This window comes from Botryllus schlosseri, chromosome 10 (assembly GCF_051294905.1).
Source record: "Botryllus schlosseri isolate E-star chromosome 10, Bs_hap1, whole genome shotgun sequence".
NCBI classification, from domain to species: Eukaryota; Metazoa; Chordata; class Ascidiacea; order Stolidobranchia; family Styelidae; genus Botryllus; species Botryllus schlosseri.
Genome location: NC_137245.1, coordinates 22969929 through 22991992, shown reverse-complemented (window position 1 = coordinate 22991992; position 22064 = coordinate 22969929). Strand labels below are relative to the sequence as shown.

Here is a 22064-nt window from a genome sequence, read left to right as displayed (position 1 = left end):
CCCTAATCCATTCCTAACCCGTAATTTAACCCACATACTCATGCTCTTGCTCATGTGTCGTATCTCGCATGCCCAATTATCGCATGCCGAAGCGTCGCACGCAATTTGCCGAATGAATCCTCAGAGAATGTAAATATATCGGACTATACCTTCGAATATACGCCAGCGCCCGAAACCTACGGCGGAGTTGGTGTATACGTAGATGATGACATTTCTTACAAACTGTTCGGAATACAGACTGAATATTGATCAAAGCGAAGAATTGTGGCTAGAAATTGACCACCCAATCGGCAAAACACAAATCCTTTCTCGTCGCACGCCATCCTAATGGCAAAAATATAATCGCTGAATTCACCGAGGATAAAATCAACAGTGCAAAAAAGATCTGTTTCATTATGGGTGATATAAATATAGATATTCTTAAAAGCAGATCGAACTCATACTCTAACAGCCGTTGGTCTCTGTCCTTCAAGGTCTTTAATTTATCACTTGTACTCGGATGTGCCTGACAAAGACATATTCCCGTTTGTTCTATCTGCTAAAATAAGTGACAACAATTATATCGGCTGCTTATTATCTCAACAACGCATATAGGCTACTACCTGCTGAATCTCATCGCTTCAGCAGACATCCTGCTTCCGTTGACAAAGATGACCTCAACGAGGCCGCGTTCAATATCTTTCATCCGTCTACTATCCGTTACATCACCAAAAGCAACTTTGACGATCAATTTGGGGAGTTCGTGTTCAAGTTTAAGTTCAAGTTTATTCATAAAATTTTATCACTTCGAAACATCACAAGACTGCAATACAATGAATGATAGGAAGATGCCGAAACGACTAGGAGTTTTCTTAAGCAGAAATTGCTTGTATATCGACTTGAAAAGTGTACATGTACATTGTACATGCTCGATGACTGACTGATAGCCGACGACATACTGTTCCATACATTAGGTCCGGTATATTTGATTGATAGAGCGATGATCCCATGCGATCCCATGGGGTCGCTGGAGCCCAGGTTAAGAACCACTGACCTAGAGAATGTAAATAGTAGGATCGCACAAGGTATCAAATCAATGTGACATCAAAGAATTTCCGAGATGCATCACGCCCGTCTTGCATATTTCACAACAAGCTTTAATACCCCGCCATGGCATCATGCGGAAATTATCGAGACACCGTTTTTTGGTGCTACAAAAAGAAAAATAAGGATAGTATATATCAGAAGACGGATATTTTAGGCGTTACTTCTGTCTGTACCTGATTACAGATAATGACCAACTCTGCACATGCATGCTAAGCTTTCACTAAACACAATCAATAAATTTACCCGCGATGAGCGTACGCGCAACGGCTCTTGTTTGAAAGTACACGAAATTAGCAAAATTCAGAATTTATATTCATTCAATGAGGCGATGCCTTTTGATCGTTCTTTGTAATAAATGAAGAATGGTTATGCGCAACGCGACAATTCGCAATCATGTTGCATCGGTCAATACAAATAGAGTGGCGAACGAGTAAAAAAGGCTATTCTATCGGGGCATAGTGGAGAGGCGGGAAACGCAACATACGGCCCGCGGGTCGGACCCGACCCGCAGACAGTTTCCAGTCTTACATGATAATCTAATCCGCGGCCACAGTCTGTCGCAATCCCCCATTATATACTTGCTGTTAATATTACTGTTTTTGGAGATGAGAGGGAAAGATGAAGAGTATCCTCAACACAGAAATTCCGAATGGCTTTCAGATCTGACGTTGTTTTAGTTGATCTCTTTGAACACATAACTGGATTGAACAACGGACTTCAAGGGACGGGCACTTTTACTCACGAAATTATTCGACAGTGAAGGCCGGGTAAAGCTAAAACTGTTTTCTGGTCAGCTACTGTCACGACACACCTTCCAACACTCGAAACTATGGCTCTCTGGAATATATGATGGCAACTGAGAAGTACAGACAGCACAGTGCGCGGAAGCAAGAGCGATTCTCGACGATACGAATACAGTATTAATTGTAACGATTCTAGTCCAACAGTGAGATATCAGATATGTGTTTTCGAGTACTGAAATTTATGCAATCCTTTTCACCAAGAGTTATTTAATCAACAACAATTATAGTTTTGATGCATTCCTCTCGCCGTGGGAGCCCTGAAACCATCCCATCATCAAAAGCAGGGGTGTCGAATTCAACTTGCGTCCCGGGCCGGATTCAAACTTTCAGATCGCGCGCAGGTCAGATTGGCCAAATTATTCCAAAATGTTACCTCATAATCTATGCCCTTGTTTGTCACAAGCCTGGATGCATGATAGTCAGACTAGATGACCCTCACGGTCTTATCGATCATTCCTATCTAATACCGAATACTGTGCATGCATATTTTCTGTACCACCACCACTGCCGAGTGTTATGTATTTGGTTTGATGAAAAATAAAGACTCTCTCTAAAAGACTCTCTCTCTCTATTACATCATATTAGCCTACGGATGATAGGGTACTGGGTAGGGGTTCTATTTTAGTAACACCATTATTCGCAAAGAACGGAATTAACAATAGTACGATGATTGACAGGTTGAATACAGTCATAAACCGCTAAAACAGTGGCTCTAACGACGACATAGGTTGGCATAGTTCTGATCTTCCTTTGTTTTAGTCGTAGTCTGGCGTTAGCCCTGAGTATGTGGCATGTGTTGTGAGGAATAGTATACAGGAGATTAGCTGTAAACGCGAACGTTGGGATTTGGTTCATGAATTGTAAATCATGATTCGGATTTCTGTGGAGGCAGGGAGCCTGTTAAGGCGAAACTGATGCAGCACTGCGACAACAGATATTTCAATTATATTTTTGTGACTAATTTATTGTCAATACTACCTGCGTATAACGGTTTCGCATTGGCGTTTTCGCTTGTGCGACGAACTGCTTTTTGGTCCATTTTTCATAAGCCTCTGAAATCAGTGTGCGGTTTTTGTTTTTCCGGAATTGGGTATCAATGTTAGCGACTTGGTTCCTAATGGTGACTAGAATGGTGACCATAAGACCGCTGTTGGGTGGTTATAATGTGGCCTATGAACAATGAACATACTCGACATTTGTAGCACGAGAAATGGTCAAGTGATTGTGAGCCTCACAGCTTAGTAGTGCCCTCTCTGGTTGGATTTTCCCCTCGTGTCTTGATAGCCACTTGTTGAAGTTTAGTCGCTTTGTTGCTTGTAATATCGTTGGATCGGTGATTGAAGTTAGGCTAAATTTAGGGATATGATGTACCATAGGGCATTATTTGTATTGTATAAGTATTGTAAGTTTCGGCCATCATTCAGGTGATTGTATTTTATTGATTTAGATTGCAAGTTTAAGAGCCTAGAGAGTTAACTGTTGGTAACCGCTATTGTGACTATTGCCTCGACGTTGACGTGATCTTTCTATGTAGTAAATTTGTTATCCTATTCTGTAATTTGTTGAGTTACATTTGACCGGGTCTCAGGGGAAGGCTCGGATTATAGGAAGCAAAGAAAGTGAGGTGGTAGACTCAATTTGAGTTGGCAAGCTACTCGACAAGCCTAAAATTGTTACAGCCAAAACTCTAATCAAATAAATATAACGAACTATCGTTTGAGCTAGGCAACGACCAAAACGTACGTTATAACATTTGCTGTCTTGGGGGATTATATAATGGGTGTATTTCTGACTGAAATTCTAAACATATGTTAGATATGTGCTGGCTGCTGGATAATACAAACATTTTCCAATCTACTCAAAATTGCTTCGAGGGTCGGATGAAACCGTCTGACGGTCCGTATGGTTGACACCTCTCATCTAAAGCATAGACATGGCCGAAAAATACCAAATTATCTTCGTTGTTGTGTAACTGTCATTTTGTGATAACATTAAAGTCACATATTTGAGCTTTCCAAGTCATCCATACTGTTTTGACTTCATAATGAGTGATACTCGAACACTCGAATCGGAGCGTAACACTCGATTTGAAATCGAATCACTCTGGTCCTAGGTTTTGCCCATCCCTGCAGACAGATAACGCACAATTCATGGTAGCTGCTCCAAGCCCTGTTCTAGAATTTAGCTTCAAAGTTCAATTTCAAATCAAATTACACCCGAAAGTCGTAGATCAAATTCGAATGTAATCCACACATGGTCAAATTTCCGACCATACAGTGGTTCCAAATTCAAATATATTGGCAGGAGTAACAATGATACTGCCGATTGGTGGCCAATTGTTGGACTTCTCCATGCGGAGTCCTTTGAGAAGGGGGTCACCATTGACGATACTTAAGTATGTAGAATTAGTGTTAATATTTCTTGTCGGTTTTAAGGGCATTGAGTGAAGATTGGCTGTAAATATTTGTAGTTCCAGATCCACGTGCTTTTTTAATAATATGTTTCATTCTAAATTATTTTCATCTCCAAAATACGCAGTCAAATATGGGCCGCAGTTCAACCTTTCCAAAGTTATGAATTCATGCTACGCTAAAATTGTTTAACCTGTCGAAAGTTCTGCGATGCTTATCCCGAATTCGAAAGAATGTTATTTCTAATTGAAAAGTTTATTGGGCCGGTAAAATGCGATAACTTGTTCAATACCGAAAAAATACTGTAATAAATTTCAAAATTACAGAATACAATGAAGAAGACGTCAGTTTGAAATATGTCTTGACCCTTTCGGTTTGCAGTCCATTGGAATTACTCTTGATTACTCGCCAAGTGACCATTGAAAGTCGTGGTCACTCCGGCCCAGCCCTCCTTGACCTTCTCAATCGCTGCCGTGCCGTATGTCTTCCCGGTTTGGGCAACAGCACTGAGAAGAGAATTGGATATTTAACAAATCTGACAATGATAATTCTACCAGGCCTATCGAAACATAGTGCTATAATTGAAATCTTCTGGACTATCAGTAATCACTTACGTCGCGTACGTCTTTACAGAAGACATCCATTCCCCCCAGTCCGGCGCGCCTAAATGATAAGCATATAATATAAATAGCGGCATAGATACTGTACAAAAACTCCAGCATGATCCGTATTCGGCTGCAATTGTCTCTATAAATGCATACAAAAAGTCAGGGGCATGAACCACATTACACCTCAATTCTATTTATTGTTCGAATTGCGTTGTTTGCGCAGATAGTTTACTGTTAGGAAAAATCGAACAGCAGACCAACAGAATCAAGGCATCGTTATTGCCTGAAATATTATAACAGAAACGAAGACTATAGGAAACAACAAATGCCTGCACGTTGATCCATTTGCAAATTGTGAAAGTGCACTTGTACAGTTAGACTTACCCGCTGCAGGTGAGCACTCTACGGCTGCAATGGCCAAAATGACAATGAGGCAGATAGCGATGTAGGATTTCATCTTCCTTGCAGTACCGCAATAAAATAACTCGTTAGAGATATTAGCAAACGACCTTTCCTGCGAAGATCAGTTGGGGTTATTCGCATTGTGCAGGTAGGAAAATGGCATAATGGTATGGAACGAGCAATTTTCATATTCTACATTTCGCTAACACTTTCCATACCATACTGACATCCTTCTATACCATATAGTTGATACAGTTTCCATACTTTCTTTCTATAGAAGGTATTATAATACCTTCAGTGTGATAAATATAATGCGTTTTCTGGCACAATAATATTTCGGACGCACTGTTACTTAAACCAACTCCGATGGGAAGATAATCCTAGGTCCTTGTTTCATATATTATCTTCCGCAAATACTTTATGCACCAATGTAGCAACGTTTGCCCTGTCTCCCGCAAACAAAATAATATAGTTGGACAATTGATGTTGAGTGACTCTTAATCTAATTGCAATTGTCCCTCACGAATATCAAGGTTTAAGGTGTGGTAGGCCTATATTCTTTGCTAGATCAGCGTAATGCATTTGCATTGTAAGTCAATCCTTTAATAGGCTACCAAGCAATTCAAAATCGGAGTTACAGAATACTTTATCAATACTGCAGTGAATCGCATTGCAACGAAGCCTTTCGTCAACTCCAATCGTATTGGTAGAGTGTTTAAGTCCTTTGATGATTCATTATCATAATTGGTACAGACGAAGGACAACTGCAAAACTCATTCTCATTAAAGAAATTTACAAACCAGTAATCACCATGGGAAAATTGATCATTAGATCATGCTGCTACAGAAAGCTATTATATGTCAACAGACGTTTAGTACACGTAAATCAACGTGGCTGTAAACACGAATTTTCGAGTAGCTTTTAAATACAAGTCGGTCGAAAATTTCACCTTCTGCAAGAAAGTACCATGAATACGTGAAATGGAGGTTCATGAAATGAATATAGACCAAGGCTTCGTAAGCTTTACGCGGAACCTAATAAAGATGCGCAAACAAAAGATCAGTGGCAAATTCATCGTGGTGCCGACAAAAGTAGTCGAATATGGAAGTATGGGAATTTTTTCAATAACACATCTGCATATTTCCGTGTTAGATACAGAAAGCATTCAGTATACTATACCGTACCATACAATGCAATGTCTGTCCTGCACATATTCGTAGCTTCACCATAGCCCGACCACGCAATAGAAAAATACAGCGACCTGACTACTAATTGGCTAAAGTATGTTTTGCTTAATAGCGGTACATCGTCCTACACCACAGTGACTCTTGAATATTTTCATACAAGAACATGAATCTCTACGGGATTCATTGAAGCAAATATAAGGAAATCCCAATTTCATAGGTCACAATATCAGTTCTGAGTCCACACGCTATCTTTATCTCGAACGCAAGTTGATGAATGCTAATTATGAGCAGCAACTCCCTGTTTATTAGGTATCTGAGGATCCGAATGTCTTTGTAATACATTGGAAGAGTACGAAGGTCGTTGAAATCGGATCCTCGTTGCACCAGATTCCACCAACTAGCAAATATTTTTCATAAGCCTCTGAAATCAGTGTGCGGTTTTTGTTTTTCCGGAATTGGGTATCAATGTTAGCGACTTGGTTCCTAATGGTGACTAGAATGGTGACCATAAGACCGCTGTTGGGTGGTTATAATGTGGCCTATGAACAATGAACATACTCGACATTTGTAGCACGAGAAATGGTCAAGTGATTGTGAGCCTCACAGCTTAGTAGTGCCCTCTCTGGTTGGATTTTCCCCTCGTGTCTTGATAGCCACTTGTTGAAGTTTAGTCGCTTTGTTGCTTGTAATATCGTTGGATCGGTGATTGAAGTTAGGCTAAATTTAGGGATATGATGTACCATAGGGCATTATTTGTATTGTATAAGTATTGTAAGTTTCGGCCATCATTCAGGTGATTGTATTTTATTGATTTAGATTGCAAGTTTAAGAGCCTAGAGAGTTAACTGTTGGTAACCGCTATTGTGACTATTGCCTCGACGTTGACGTGATCTTTCTATGTAGTAAATTTGTTATCCTATTCTGTAATTTGTTGAGTTACATTTGACCGGGTCTCAGGGGAAGGCTCGGATTATAGGAAGCAAAGAAAGTGAGGTGGTAGACTCAATTTGAGTTGGCAAGCTACTCGACAAGCCTAAAATTGTTACAGCCAAAACTCTAATCAAATAAATATAACGAACTATCGTTTGAGCTAGGCAACGACCAAAACGTACGTTATAACATTTGCTGTCTTGGGGGATTATATAATGGGTGTATTTCTGACTGAAATTCTAAACATATGTTAGATATGTGCTGGCTGCTGGATAATACAAACATTTTCCAATCTACTCAAAATTGCTTCGAGGGTCGGATGAAACCGTCTGACGGTCCGTATGGTTGACACCTCTCATCTAAAGCATAGACATGGCCGAAAAATACCAAATTATCTTCGTTGTTGTGTAACTGTCATTTTGTGATAACATTAAAGTCACATATTTGAGCTTTCCAAGTCATCCATACTGTTTTGACTTCATAATGAGTGATACTCGAACACTCGAATCGGAGCGTAACACTCGATTTGAAATCGAATCACTCTGGTCCTAGGTTTTGCCCATCCCTGCAGACAGATAACGCACAATTCATGGTAGCTGCTCCAAGCCCTGTTCTAGAATTTAGCTTCAAAGTTCAATTTCAAATCAAATTACACCCGAAAGTCGTAGATCAAATTCGAATGTAATCCACACATGGTCAAATTTCCGACCATACAGTGGTTCCAAATTCAAATATATTGGCAGGAGTAACAATGATACTGCCGATTGGTGGCCAATTGTTGGACTTCTCCATGCGGAGTCCTTTGAGAAGGGGGTCACCATTGACGATACTTAAGTATGTAGAATTAGTGTTAATATTTCTTGTCGGTTTTAAGGGCATTGAGTGAAGATTGGCTGTAAATATTTGTAGTTCCAGATCCACGTGCTTTTTTAATAATATGTTTCATTCTAAATTATTTTCATCTCCAAAATACGCAGTCAAATATGGGCCGCAGTTCAACCTTTCCAAAGTTATGAATTCATGCTACGCTAAAATTGTTTAACCTGTCGAAAGTTCTGCGATGCTTATCCCGAATTCGAAAGAATGTTATTTCTAATTGAAAAGTTTATTGGGCCGGTAAAATGCGATAACTTGTTCAATACCGAAAAAATACTGTAATAAATTTCAAAATTACAGAATACAATGAAGAAGACGTCAGTTTGAAATATGTCTTGACCCTTTCGGTTTGCAGTCCATTGGAATTACTCTTGATTACTCGCCAAGTGACCATTGAAAGTCGTGGTCACTCCGGCCCAGCCCTCCTTGACCTTCTCAATCGCTGCCGTGCCGTATGTCTTCCCGGTTTGGGCAACAGCACTGAGAAGAGAATTGGATATTTAACAAATCTGACAATGATAATTCTACCAGGCCTATCGAAACATAGTGCTATAATTGAAATCTTCTGGACTATCAGTAATCACTTACGTCGCGTACGTCTTTACAGAAGACATCCATTCCCCCCAGTCCGGCGCGCCTAAATGATAAGCATATAATATAAATAGCGGCATAGATACTGTACAAAAACTCCAGCATGATCCGTATTCGGCTGCAATTGTCTCTATAAATGCATACAAAAAGTCAGGGGCATGAACCACATTACACCTCAATTCTATTTATTGTTCGAATTGCGTTGTTTGCGCAGATAGTTTACTGTTAGGAAAAATCGAACAGCAGACCAACAGAATCAAGGCATCGTTATTGCCTGAAATATTATAACAGAAACGAAGACTATAGGAAACAACAAATGCCTGCACGTTGATCCATTTGCAAATTGTGAAAGTGCACTTGTACAGTTAGACTTACCCGCTGCAGGTGAGCACTCTACGGCTGCAATGGCCAAAATGACAATGAGGCAGATAGCGATGTAGGATTTCATCTTCCTTGCAGTACCGCAATAAAATAACTCGTTAGAGATATTAGCAAACGACCTTTCCTGCGAAGATCAGTTGGGGTTATTCGCATTGTGCAGGTAGGAAAATGGCATAATGGTATGGAACGAGCAATTTTCATATTCTACATTTCGCTAACACTTTCCATACCATACTGACATCCTTCTATACCATATAGTTGATACAGTTTCCATACTTTCTTTCTATAGAAGGTATTATAATACCTTCAGTGTGATAAATATAATGCGTTTTCTGGCACAATAATATTTCGGACGCACTGTTACTTAAACCAACTCCGATGGGAAGATAATCCTAGGTCCTTGTTTCATATATTATCTTCCGCAAATACTTTATGCACCAATGTAGCAACGTTTGCCCTGTCTCCCGCAAACAAAATAATATAGTTGGACAATTGATGTTGAGTGACTCTTAATCTAATTGCAATTGTCCCTCACGAATATCAAGGTTTAAGGTGTGGTAGGCCTATATTCTTTGCTAGATCAGCGTAATGCATTTGCATTGTAAGTCAATCCTTTAATAGGCTACCAAGCAATTCAAAATCGGAGTTACAGAATACTTTATCAATACTGCAGTGAATCGCATTGCAACGAAGCCTTTCGTCAACTCCAATCGTATTGGTAGAGTGTTTAAGTCCTTTGATGATTCATTATCATAATTGGTACAGACGAAGGACAACTGCAAAACTCATTCTCATTAAAGAAATTTACAAACCAGTAATCACCATGGGAAAATTGATCATTAGATCATGCTGCTACAGAAAGCTATTATATGTCAACAGACGTTTAGTACACGTAAATCAACGTGGCTGTAAACACGAATTTTCGAGTAGCTTTTAAATACAAGTCGGTCGAAAATTTCACCTTCTGCAAGAAAGTACCATGAATACGTGAAATGGAGGTTCATGAAATGAATATAGACCAAGGCTTCGTAAGCTTTACGCGGAACCTAATAAAGATGCGCAAACAAAAGATCAGTGGCAAATTCATCGTGGTGCCGACAAAAGTAGTCGAATATGGAAGTATGGGAATTTTTTCAATAACACATCTGCATATTTCCGTGTTAGATACAGAAAGCATTCAGTATACTATACCGTACCATACAATGCAATGTCTGTCCTGCACATATTCGTAGCTTCACCATAGCCCGACCACGCAATAGAAAAATACAGCGACCTGACTACTAATTGGCTAAAGTATGTTTTGCTTAATAGCGGTACATCGTCCTACACCACAGTGACTCTTGAATATTTTCATACAAGAACATGAATCTCTACGGGATTCATTGAAGCAAATATAAGGAAATCCCAATTTCATAGGTCACAATATCAGTTCTGAGTCCACACGCTATCTTTATCTCGAACGCAAGTTGATGAATGCTAATTATGAGCAGCAACTCCCTGTTTATTAGGTATCTGAGGATCCGAATGTCTTTGTAATACATTGGAAGAGTACGAAGGTCGTTGAAATCGGATCCTCGTTGCACCAGATTCCACCAACTAGCAAATATTTATCGGAAGGAGCATGTGTGAATAAGTGTATTGGTTATCAAATAACCACAGGCCAAGAGTCTTAACGATTTCACGCTATGCATGCAGTTTCGGATGCCCGTTGCGTCACAGTTTGATTATTTATTGTCTCCATTGGATTTTGGAAAATGACCTTTGAGCTAGCTGTGTGTATAGCAGGGGGATTGTAGGCTTGGGAAGTTTCTTCCAGAGACATTTTAATGCCCGTCAGCGAATCAGGCTTGCTCAAGAAGTCGCCTTCCCTTGCATCAGAGTTTGTCCGCAACTAAAGTGCAGCAGGTTGTGAATTGTGTAATCAATACCATTATCACTAACACAAACAGTTCACGTCAATATAACGCAAATACAGCACCAGGTGCGATATGAACTTAACCGAGTGGCGTGCGGTGAGGTTCATGGTTGGTGTGGCCCTTTCGAGTCAAATTTATAAATACATGCCCCAAACGGTCGCTGATGCAATTGGCGACTTGTTTCTAATCTTATTACCACTCTTCATACTGAGGTTTTCGTAAGAAATTACTATACACATCCCCAATTCAACGTATAGGCATGGGCGGAAAACACATGACAGCTAAATCAATAAGAGATTGTATTTGCTCTGATACACGCTGACCTTCCCAACTACACGACTCACAGTTCACATTACGTCGTCGGTTTGCTAATTCGATATCGCATTGTGTCACTTCGCTTGTCAGATTATTATCCAACAATCAGTTAGCAGTGCTCTTCAAATTTATTCGTCGTGGTTAGGGCTGGGCAAAATCGAGTACCTGAGTGATTCGATTCTGAATCACGTATTATGCTTCGAGTCGAGTCGAGTAATCGAGTATCACTCATTATGACGTCATAACAGAATGTAATATATTAAAGTTCAATTATGTACCTTTTATGCGACCACAAAGAATATAATGCCTACTATCCATCACATCAATAATACTTTGGTATTTTTTCGACCATACCGATTTCATTGCACTTGGTGACAATGTTGTGAGATGATCATGACTTCGGAAATGTGCTATTTCCAATAACGTTCGTAGCTTTGTATTATATGTTTCGTATGCTACGATACGACCGATCAAGGTTTCAAGGCTTCAATAGTGAAAATTAGTATCGAAACTATAATTTTCGTTGAGAGAGAGAGAGAGAGAGAGAGTCTTTATTTTCATCAAACCAAAATACATAACACACGGCAGTGGTGGTGGTACAGAAAATATGCATACACAGTATTCGGTATTAGATAGGAATGATCGAGAAGACCGTGAAGGTCATCTAGTCTGATCACACCAGCATCAAACAGGTACACTTGACTCTAAACAGTCTGGCTGTAAAAAATGTTACGGTAGTTAAAAAAAAAAAAATAGAAGAAAAATTAAACGATGGTAGCAAATGATCAATGAAGCAATGTCTGGGCGAGGTAGGGCAACAGTATTAGTTCAGTGGCGAGAAGCGTACAATTTCAGTACTCGAAAAAATCATCTTTTACTACTCGACTCGAATCATTAAAATTAATACTCGATTCAGATTCGAGTACTCGAATCATTGTGCCCAGCCCTAGTCGTGGTACACCCTTTTAGCGTTTACTCGAAACACGTACACCCCTGAACAGATAATTCACTGATTGCGCATGGTAAGCTTAATCCAGGGGTGTTCAATCTATTTGTTATTCATGGCCGTGCTTTGATTACATATATACTGTAGCATAATGCCGCATTCCGGTGGAGACTCGTTATGGTCAATCTGGACGTCATATACTCATGTTAAATTGGCTCCTAGAAACTTCGCACCGCGGAGGGACTTTGTCGTGCTTTGTGCCATCACTGATTTCTTAAGATATACCTTGCATATAAAAGCTTTTAATTGTAGCAGCAGAACATCCCCGCAGGCTTACCATCTATGCACTAAAATCGCAAGTATAAATATTAGAAGTTATCTGGATTTCAGGGTTGTAAAGGCTCGAGTCATGATGACACGATTTTCTGATGACTCGATTGACTCGAGTCATTTTCTCAAAATACGGAAATGACTCGACTCGAGTAAATCTGCTTATTGACTCGACTTGGACTCGAGTCAACGCGCATGATTCGAACCAAGTCATATGACTCGAGACTCATACGGCCAAGATCGACATTTCATTGTAATTTCGAAGAATAGTAAAGTAACCACACTATTGGGATTTCGTCTATTGATCCTGGTACTTGAAAATGCGACCCGAAACTGCTAAAAGCGAGGAAAATTAGTTTATAATAAATGCGAACCATTAGATATCACCAAACAGAGTTACAAATAGTTGGATTTAATAAGACTTTAACAGGAAATGAGCAGTCAACAGAATGACTTGGACTCGGACTCGAGTCATAATAATGGCATGACTCAGAAATGTCAGAATCAACCCTCTGCTCGCTGACTTGGTCTGGGACTTGACTTGGTGGTGAATTGAAAACTACTCGACTTGACTCGAGTCAAAACTATAAAAGTGAGATTGACTTTTGACTCGGAGCCTTGTGACTTGGTTACAACCCTGCTGGATTCCATTTCTAGTCACGCGGTGCGCGAAAATTTTTTACATCTGGAAAATTTATTTCGTTGATAATATTGGTTGTTTCATATGTTACTGCCAAATATTTATCCACTCTTAGCCCACGTGATCGGATTAAACGACAGAGCTGAAGGATGGGGTGTCTTCGAAAATTTTGGGAACAAAATGAATGATGATGCGTCTTCCGATATTTATTAATCGCCTTGTTGCATGTTGTTATTTTTGACCTCCCATCAGGATTGATGGCATATTCGAAATATATATTGTATTGGATGCGGCCAAACGTACAAGAAAAACCTTCATTCGTCATACGCACACGATTCCAACTTGGTGTTTCTTGATGGGGTGCGCCATACTCCTTTGTGGTTCGCATTTGTACGGTGGGACTCATATGACACTATTATATTAAAAAAGAAAAATCCTAGTCACCCGAATCGCGCCAAGCGTGAACAAAATTTTCAAGTTTAAATTCACTCAAAGATTTGGGAACCAAATTGTAAATTCATATTGCATATTGACGGTCGCCAACACTCGCTAATTTAATTATATGTTAAAGGCCGCATAATTATTGTTTAACTTCGTACGCCTGTATGTTGTCCACCTCTGGCATGTTGAAATAAGGATGAACAAGGCTGTAACGTATTTGAAATGCTAAATACTAATCAGGGCTCGAGGTTACCGGACCACCATCCAGCACAGCAGTTCTTAAACGCGACCCCCCAGACACCCTAGCTACGCGGATGCAATGATGTACTATGCGCTATTTATAAACATCTCGCAAAAAGTACCAATCCAATATTTTTGAGCTCTCGCGCTGGTTTCCTCGAGAATCATTACAGACAGATATCGCAAGCGGAACACATGTCAACTCCACTCTGTTCTACTCCAAAAGTAATCAATAAATCGATTATCAACGTTTAAATGAGGAGAAACATTTGCTTATGTACCCGAACAGCCTTTTTCAGGGGCGGCCAATCTTTTCGGCCAGAGGGCCACACTAGATTTATGAAAAGTGCGCGGGCCATTTATATTATGATGGCCTTTTTTAAGTCCTCCGATAAGAGTTAACCGGATTAGGTTTTGAAAACAAGACTTATCTCACTACGAATCAAAATCGATATTAACCGAGGTGATGAACAAAACTTCTGGGGCCTTCACCCCCCAGACCCCCACCAGCTTGTACATTTGACCCCTGCTTATCAGAGAGATCTCTCGAACGTGTAGTGAGTCAGCTTCGATCGATACTATAATTCATGAATCGGTCAATATTTTCGGGAAATGCATGTATATTGCTATCAAATTTTTATTCTGTCTCTGCTTACATAATCAGATTTACCGGTAGAGCTGAGGGAGGTGTCTTGGAAAAAATCTAGGGCCCGTAAATAAAAATCAAACAGCTTCGGGCGGACCCGTTGGTATAATAACTTCGTTACATTATGTTATTTCGTGATCTCGGTCTGCTATGTCAAGAGATATTGAAATCACTCAAACGCACTAAAATAAAAGACTCACACGATTTTAAATTGGTATTTCTTCATTGCGGTATGTCACTTGTCTTGTGGGGTCCAGATTTCCAGGACAGGTAGGCCTACATTAGGCTCCAGCCATTTAACGCTTATGGACAACTAAACAATGAAAACATGCATATATAATTTCTCGGAGTCACATGTTACACGGGCCTAAAACTTCATTTGTCTCAGTGCGTCGTGGCGCAGTAATGGAGACGCCGAAATGTTCATTTCATTATGATCATCATCTTGATCATCATCATGCGGATGTTTCCTGGGGAACGGTACCCAATAATCAAGATATTTGGTAATATTAAATCGCGAAAAAGTTGTTTAAATTTCCAGAAAAAACTATAATTCATGGTAATTCACGAAATAATTTTGGGCTCCCTTCTAGGGGGTTTGGGGTGCGGCAGTTACGGTCCTGATTGTACGTAGAGGCGCTGCTATAGATTGATTCTGAGTGAACTCGACGGGTCAGTTGTAAGCAACACGACGCGGCAATGTTAGCAAAGAGCAGTCTGTAGTCTGCGGTTCATTTTAGTAGTATGTCAAACTGTCAGATCGACTACAAATACGAAAACAAGATAGGCAGGCTGCCTGGACAAACGGCAGTAATTCAATGAAGCTGTCAGTTAGCTCATGTCGTCACCACGTAACTAACAAATCATTACTGATGCCGCTTTGGATATCCCGAGACCCGTTCACTTGATTGTCAATACCCAACCAGTTGCCACCAAGGATTTACTATCACGGTTGGATCCTAATCCAAAGTACACTGAACTAATTATCCCTGAAAGAAATTCATCCACCCGGGATTTGATTATGCAATCACAGACGAAATCGGTGGTCTTTATTGTAACGTAAAAAGCGAGAAAATGGTTACAGATATATTGATCATCGATATTTCAACATACTGTGACCATAATGGGCAATAGGCATGGAAAATTTCAACAGTTCCTATCTCAAAAAAGCGGTTTTCGCATGCATTAAGCAATAGCATAATAATGCACAAAATTCGATACATAAGATCACCCTTACGTTAGCATACTTTATACTTATTTACGTCAATACGTTGACAGCTTCAGAGTCATGATATTTACGACGTTGGCAGGTCCGAATGTAGTATAACTGAAATCCTAACCCGGCGATTTGGACATTGCGATACATGATTCAAAAACCCGGGTGTGATGACGAGATGAGAATGTATATTTGTCAACTAAAACTATATATAATGTAAAGTTTTATTCTCTATTTCTTCGTCGCTTCTTTCCTTTACTTCCTTTCCTTCCCTTTCTTTTTCTTTTCCTTTTCGCCTGACTTCTCGCGGATTCAAGATTTTCAGTGTAAGTATCGGAAAGCTCCTGGACCGCTTCCCCGGCGTGATTCTGAATCAGATCTTTGGCGGCAACAGCCGCAGCGGTCAACGCATTCCTTCCCTCTTCACGCCGAGACTGGTAGGTCGTCTTGATCGTGTCGACGGTGTCGGAAGCGTGTTCCGAATACAAGTCCTTGACCGTTTCCACTGTTGCCGTGGAATATTGAGAGATTTTGTTGCTGTTTGAGACGAAACGAACGATGTTATTATTGAGATTCCAACGATTTGAGACAGCGATTAACATAACCCTGCGTAGCGACTTCATCGAGATGTGCCCGAGTCGGGTCGACCCCAGAATTCCCCTCTAAGGACGGAGATCATAAAGTTAGCTTTTCCGGAAAATGCTAATCGTTTGATTAAAACTGTTAACCGTGGCAACCTATACTTTACTGGATTCAAAGTTTCACCAGACGACTCGGGATAATCCTCGCGCGAAGTCTTATACAACTATGCGAGACGATTAACATCTCCGCCGTAGGTGTTGGTCACTAGATTCATTATTGCCTCACCATATATATTTGCAGTGTGCGATCAAACTTGAACAATCAATCCAGCACACTATATAGTATTCCATCAATATTATTTCCCATAATCTACCTACAGTCTACACCAGTGGTTCCCAACGTGGGCGATATCGCCCCCCAGGGGGCGATTTGGCGGTCTAGGGGGGCGAAAATAACGAAGGGGGCGATAGGGGGCGAAAACGGACGAAGGGGCGATAGGGGGCGAAAACAATGAAGGGGCGATAGCGTGGCGATGGCGCGTTAAAACGGCTATATAGAGTCAGGACCGTTTAGAAATTTATGCAACTTTTTCAAAAAATTTTGCGCTGCGCGCAATTTACTATTGTCATATGTCCTGGCGATCTGAACCCTACGGGACAAATGCCATCCCGCAGAGAACATTTTTTTTCCGGTTAAGAAATACCAATTTGAAATCATGTGCGTCTTTTAGTTTGGTACGTTTTAGCGATTTCCATATATTTTGACATAGCAGATATAGGAGGTCACGAAAAAGCATCATACAACAACGAGTCCGCCCCAAGATGTTTAATTATTATTTAGGGGTCCTACCTTTTCCAGCACACCACACTCAGCTCTACCGGTAAATCTGATTACGTGAGCAGAGAGAGGATAAAAAATTGATAGCAATATATATGCAATTCCCGGCCATATTGACCATGAATTATACCATGAATTATATAAATTTGTCGCGCTTCGCGCGTTTAGGCTAAATACGGTGACTCACCAAACAGTACCTGAAATAGGGTATAGCTAATATAATTTCGAGCCGTCGAGCCGAAAAGTTGACTTTTTTGTTATTAGTCAACTCGCCGGTGATCCCAGTTTGTATACTCATTTTTTCGGTTCCCAATATTTGGGGGGCGATGATCGGTATGGAGCTTCAAAAGGGGGCGATGAGTCGAAAAAGGTTGGGAACCACTGGTCTACACCTATAACCTGGACAAAGTGCGACCTGCGAAGCCATTCTGTCCGGCCCGCGAAAGGTTGCTTGGATTTCAAAACATAAAACTTGCTTTTTGAATGACTAAAACTATAGGCGGGGTCAAATGAACAAGATATTCGTTTACTCTGAAGCCTGTTCATTAATATGTCACGATTACGCTGCATGTACCCGGCATGCGTAATCCACATTCAAAATAAAGGGAATGCGGCAAAGAATGAGTAGAAATTTGGTTCACAAGAAATCAGTCTTGCCATATAGTTTAGTTCGAACCTTCCTTGTTGACATTGTCACATTACGCATTATACAGCGTTTATTTCAATTTGTGGCGTGATATGTTTCCAAATCCTTAATTCGTAAAACAAGTCAATCAGTACTCGCGATTACTATATGACTCATCATATCTATCACCCATAAAGGATTAACGGGTATGCCAAAAAAGGAAAGCCGAAAACTGAAATTCAAAGAAGGTTTAGATTTAGAATTTAGAGCACTAAATATTCGCATACTGGAGTCACGGGTAAACCCATCCTTTCAGTTTTGCTGATCATGTCGCCGAAATTAAGGATTTTAATTAAAGTCGGTCTTATGACAAAAACACGAAACACTCGGTCAAGGGAGGGCAAAGTTCAGAAAAACTGCAAGCTTCGCTCAACATAAAGGCTTTTTAAGCTGCACACTGCTCGGAAGGCAGCGACCAAGAAAATAAGCTTTGTACTATTGCATATACATTTCAGTTCGTTGGTTCTCGAACTGCGAGACGTGAAAGCATCAGAAGGGTGGTGCGAAGTCGAAGTTTAGTGAACAATCTTTCTCATTACCTAATATCGACACATTCACTGAGCAGCATTTATTAACAATGTCATTTAGAAATAAAATTAAAAAACGCTGTAGAATATAGCTAAATTTTTCACTCGGCCCGCCAACGCATTTATTTTTCCCATTTGGCCCACGGAGGAAAATAATTGCCCAACCCTGGTCTATACGCAATACATTCTATAGCAGGGGTCACCAACCCGGTGCCCGCGGGCACCAGGTAGCCCGCGTGGACAAGATGAGTAGCCCGCGAGCCCATTCTAAAAATAGGTGGAATAGCAGCATTTACTATTCGTCAGATTATTACCAGTGACTTTTTAGATAGGCCTATATAGATTGATTGATTCAGCTATTCTTGTTTAAAACACACTAACATGTAACTTACATATAAAAAAAAATAAAAATATCTTCAATTACAATTAGTAATAGGCTATATGGATATATATGTGATAGAATCACCAGAAATTCAAGATATGGCGCATTGCCTATATACAGGCGACATGACGGAATGCCGTTCATGGTCTTCTTGAAATGGTGGGGGGTTCCGTTACGATAGCTCGACGACCAGGACAATGACAAAGTAGTAAACAATATTACTATTCGGAGTCGGATAGCCGTGAAGTACTAGCAGATTTTCAATATCTGTATAATACCCATTACGTATTGCATCTTTTGGCACAGCTTGTTTCTGTTACACTCAACACAGTTTAATATACCATGTTTCTAACTTTCTGTAATCGTTGCTGCTGTCCGGTATAATGAAATCTTGTCATTTCTGGATGCTGAACAGTTGGAGATTGAAATTGTAACACTGCAAAATGACCTCCACCTCAGTCTGCAGCAAACGTTTGGTGCATTGTTGATACGGAAAAGTACAGTGGTGTATGCGCAGCAGCTATGAAGGTTGCAAGCGTCTATGGTTCAACTTATCGTTGTGAATCAGCCGTTTCGGACATGAACTTCATCAAAAACAAACACAAAACACGCCTAATTAATGCACATCTGGAACACTCACTCAGAATTGCAGTATCAAGTTAAATACCAGAGTACAGCGCACTAGTTGATATCATACAATGCTAGACTTCCCACTAACTGCTATAGAAACAGATAACATGATGTCCAGTCATAGCCAGTGCTATGAATATCAAAGCGGAAATTCAGTGTGGTACGGGTAAACGACGGGAGTAAATTAGGCTCTTTTAAGAGGACTTGTCCTCTTTTTTGACTCTTTTGAAAGTGTCCTCGGAGGACGCCCTTTTGTCCTCTTTTTTGAGATTTTGTCTTCTTTTTTGAAAATTTAGGTCAGATTTAGAGGAAATTACGAGTGATATGCCGCAAATTACCGCAGAAGTGAAGCTCCGGCGGGTATTTCGGAGGGAAAAGCGGTGATTTTAGCTCTGAGCGAAAAGAAGACATTTTTTTTTTAGTCAACCGATCACGAAGTGGGAAAAATTTACTTTTGAGAATTCTTCTCCAGTTTTGCATGTCAGAAATTTCTGAAAAAATGTCCTCTTTTTACATTTCCAAAATATGGTAAGCCTAGAGTAAATAGTAGCCCGCCGCTTCAATCATTACGCAAAAGTAGCCCTCGGTTGCAAAAAGGTTGGTGACCCCTGTTCTATAGGAAATTTCATCTCATCTCATTTCTTCCACTTCGACCCCATTATCATTTTGTATACTTACTAGAATGAATTCCAAAATCCCATCACAGGTGCAAGCAGGTCAACTGGAATGTATAGATTTGATTACAAAACTAATCGACTTCGCTCTCAGTTTGAATTCTCACCTTTATCGGTTGGTGCTGCGTCATTATGAGTGACAATAATAAGAAACACCCCTAATGCAAAAATTAATTTCATTGTTGCGCTATTCGTACGTTAAGAATCGTACGCAGAGCCGATAGAATTCGATGGACTTCTTCCCGATCTGTAAAAATTATATATTTTTCTACAAATTTACGGATCTTCGTTCGCTGGTTGAACGTGGGTTTGTCTTGTTAAAAGAAATCAGAATCACACATAATAAACGTTGCCTATATTGTCTCACAGGGACCTTGCCTAAATACACCTTTGCACTCGCACACACCTCAAAACATATTCAAACGGGAAGCAATCCGAGTTGCAGGTCTTTATTCTCCACCGAGCAAAGTCCACGACGTGGTTTCTTGGAAGGTTTGGCAATACTGCACACTTGGTTGCATCGCTCAAGTTAGATTTCATCAAATCATGCAGCGAACAACAGCCTTGAATACGACCGCCGACCGGTTGATCCCATGAGTCACGTAGCAAAACGCGAAGCAGCTGTTCTTTCGCGGCATAAAATCCTCGTTTAACTAGATTTCAGTTTGTAATAGTTCAAGAGTTAGCATTGAATATGGATGGATGGCATGGAGCGCGGTCAAAGAATAGTCACCGATGATAGTCGAGTGTCGGGAGCATATGTAAATATGATTTCGCCAATCTGTAATCAAGAACACGTATTGATTTCCAGAACAATTCAAAACCATTTCAAGTTTGTTTGTTTGTTTTTTGAGGTATTCATGGGGTTTGTCGACTACTATAGTCATTTAGACCAGGCCAATGTTCTTCATTTTTATTCCGTAGCTGCCGACTTGCAGCGCGGCCCACTTCTAGACATTTATAGGACACCGCTTACACGGTTGAGATGGCGGGTAAAATACAAAAAAATGATCAATCTACTAAGTTTAAAACATGGATTGGAAAGAGGCGTCGCACACTTTTGTGAGTCAACCGCAGATGACAACTTCTCATACTGAAATACATAAATCTCGTCGTCGTGAGTGAAGGATATTACAAATAGGTTCAATTCGAAACTGCATTCTCTGGTCACGACATCGGGTATATCGACCGACTCTTTTGAGAATTTCCCTCATGAAAAGGATAAATTGCTGATATCTGCGCATATAAATTGAACGGGAACATCGCATAATTGGGATTGCGATATCCTATTACTCTGCGATTGGATCTTTCTTTTGATGTTTCTTTTTGCAATCGCATGAAATTACTTCTCTCCCTAAACGGATTTCATTGCGTTAGTTTCTTGGGGTTATGAGTATATCTCTCATACGATGGACACTGGACGGATTCTGAAAATAGAGGTCATTGTAGAAGCCAAGAGTAGCCAATTATCAATCGCACTTGGTCCGCTATTGTTTCGTTGTACACTACATAGTCGTCATCAAGCGCAAGTATGCCTCATCAATGTTGGAGAGCATTTCTAGTGTAACCCGTCATCCGCGCACGCTTATTATTTTTCATAATTCCATAGTTATCATCGTACATATATAGATGTGGACGTCGATTATAAACTGTATATGTCGTTAATATCGACACACTATGGCGATGTTTCTCGTTCCGCCTGTTTACAGTGTCCGACGGAAGTAAATAAAATTGTATTTGTAATAAAACAAATTTGAACTCAATTTATTTATAACTGGGATG

At 40.2% G+C, this 22064-nt stretch overlaps 1 protein-coding gene and 2 long non-coding RNA genes across 3 annotated transcripts; all 3 read right to left on the bottom strand.

Moving 5' to 3' along the window:
- Positions 1–4536: 4536 nt before the first annotated feature.
- Positions 4537–5452, bottom strand: LOC145449203 (uncharacterized). Its single transcript, XR_013918170.1, has 3 exons — positions 5293–5452; positions 4915–4963; positions 4537–4806 (listed from the first exon to the last, which is right to left on the bottom strand). It is a non-coding gene; the product is annotated as an uncharacterized LOC145449203 (long non-coding RNA).
- Positions 5453–8513: 3061 nt separating this feature from the next.
- Positions 8514–9429, bottom strand: LOC145449202 (uncharacterized). Its single transcript, XR_013918169.1, has 3 exons — positions 9270–9429; positions 8892–8940; positions 8514–8783 (listed from the first exon to the last, which is right to left on the bottom strand). It is a non-coding gene; the product is annotated as an uncharacterized LOC145449202 (long non-coding RNA).
- Positions 9430–16110: 6681 nt separating this feature from the next.
- LOC145449201 (uncharacterized) lies at positions 16111–20799 on the bottom strand. The gene is made up of 4 exons (XM_080327681.1): positions 20689–20799; positions 20390–20529; positions 20287–20329; positions 16111–16502 (listed from the first exon to the last, which is right to left on the bottom strand). Exons 2-4 carry the CDS (start codon positions 20460–20462, stop codon positions 16190–16192), a joined length of 429 nt encoding a protein of 142 aa, XP_080183807.1. The 5' UTR covers positions 20463–20529; positions 20689–20799; the 3' UTR covers positions 16111–16189.
- Between the last annotated feature and the right edge of the window lie 1265 nt (positions 20800–22064).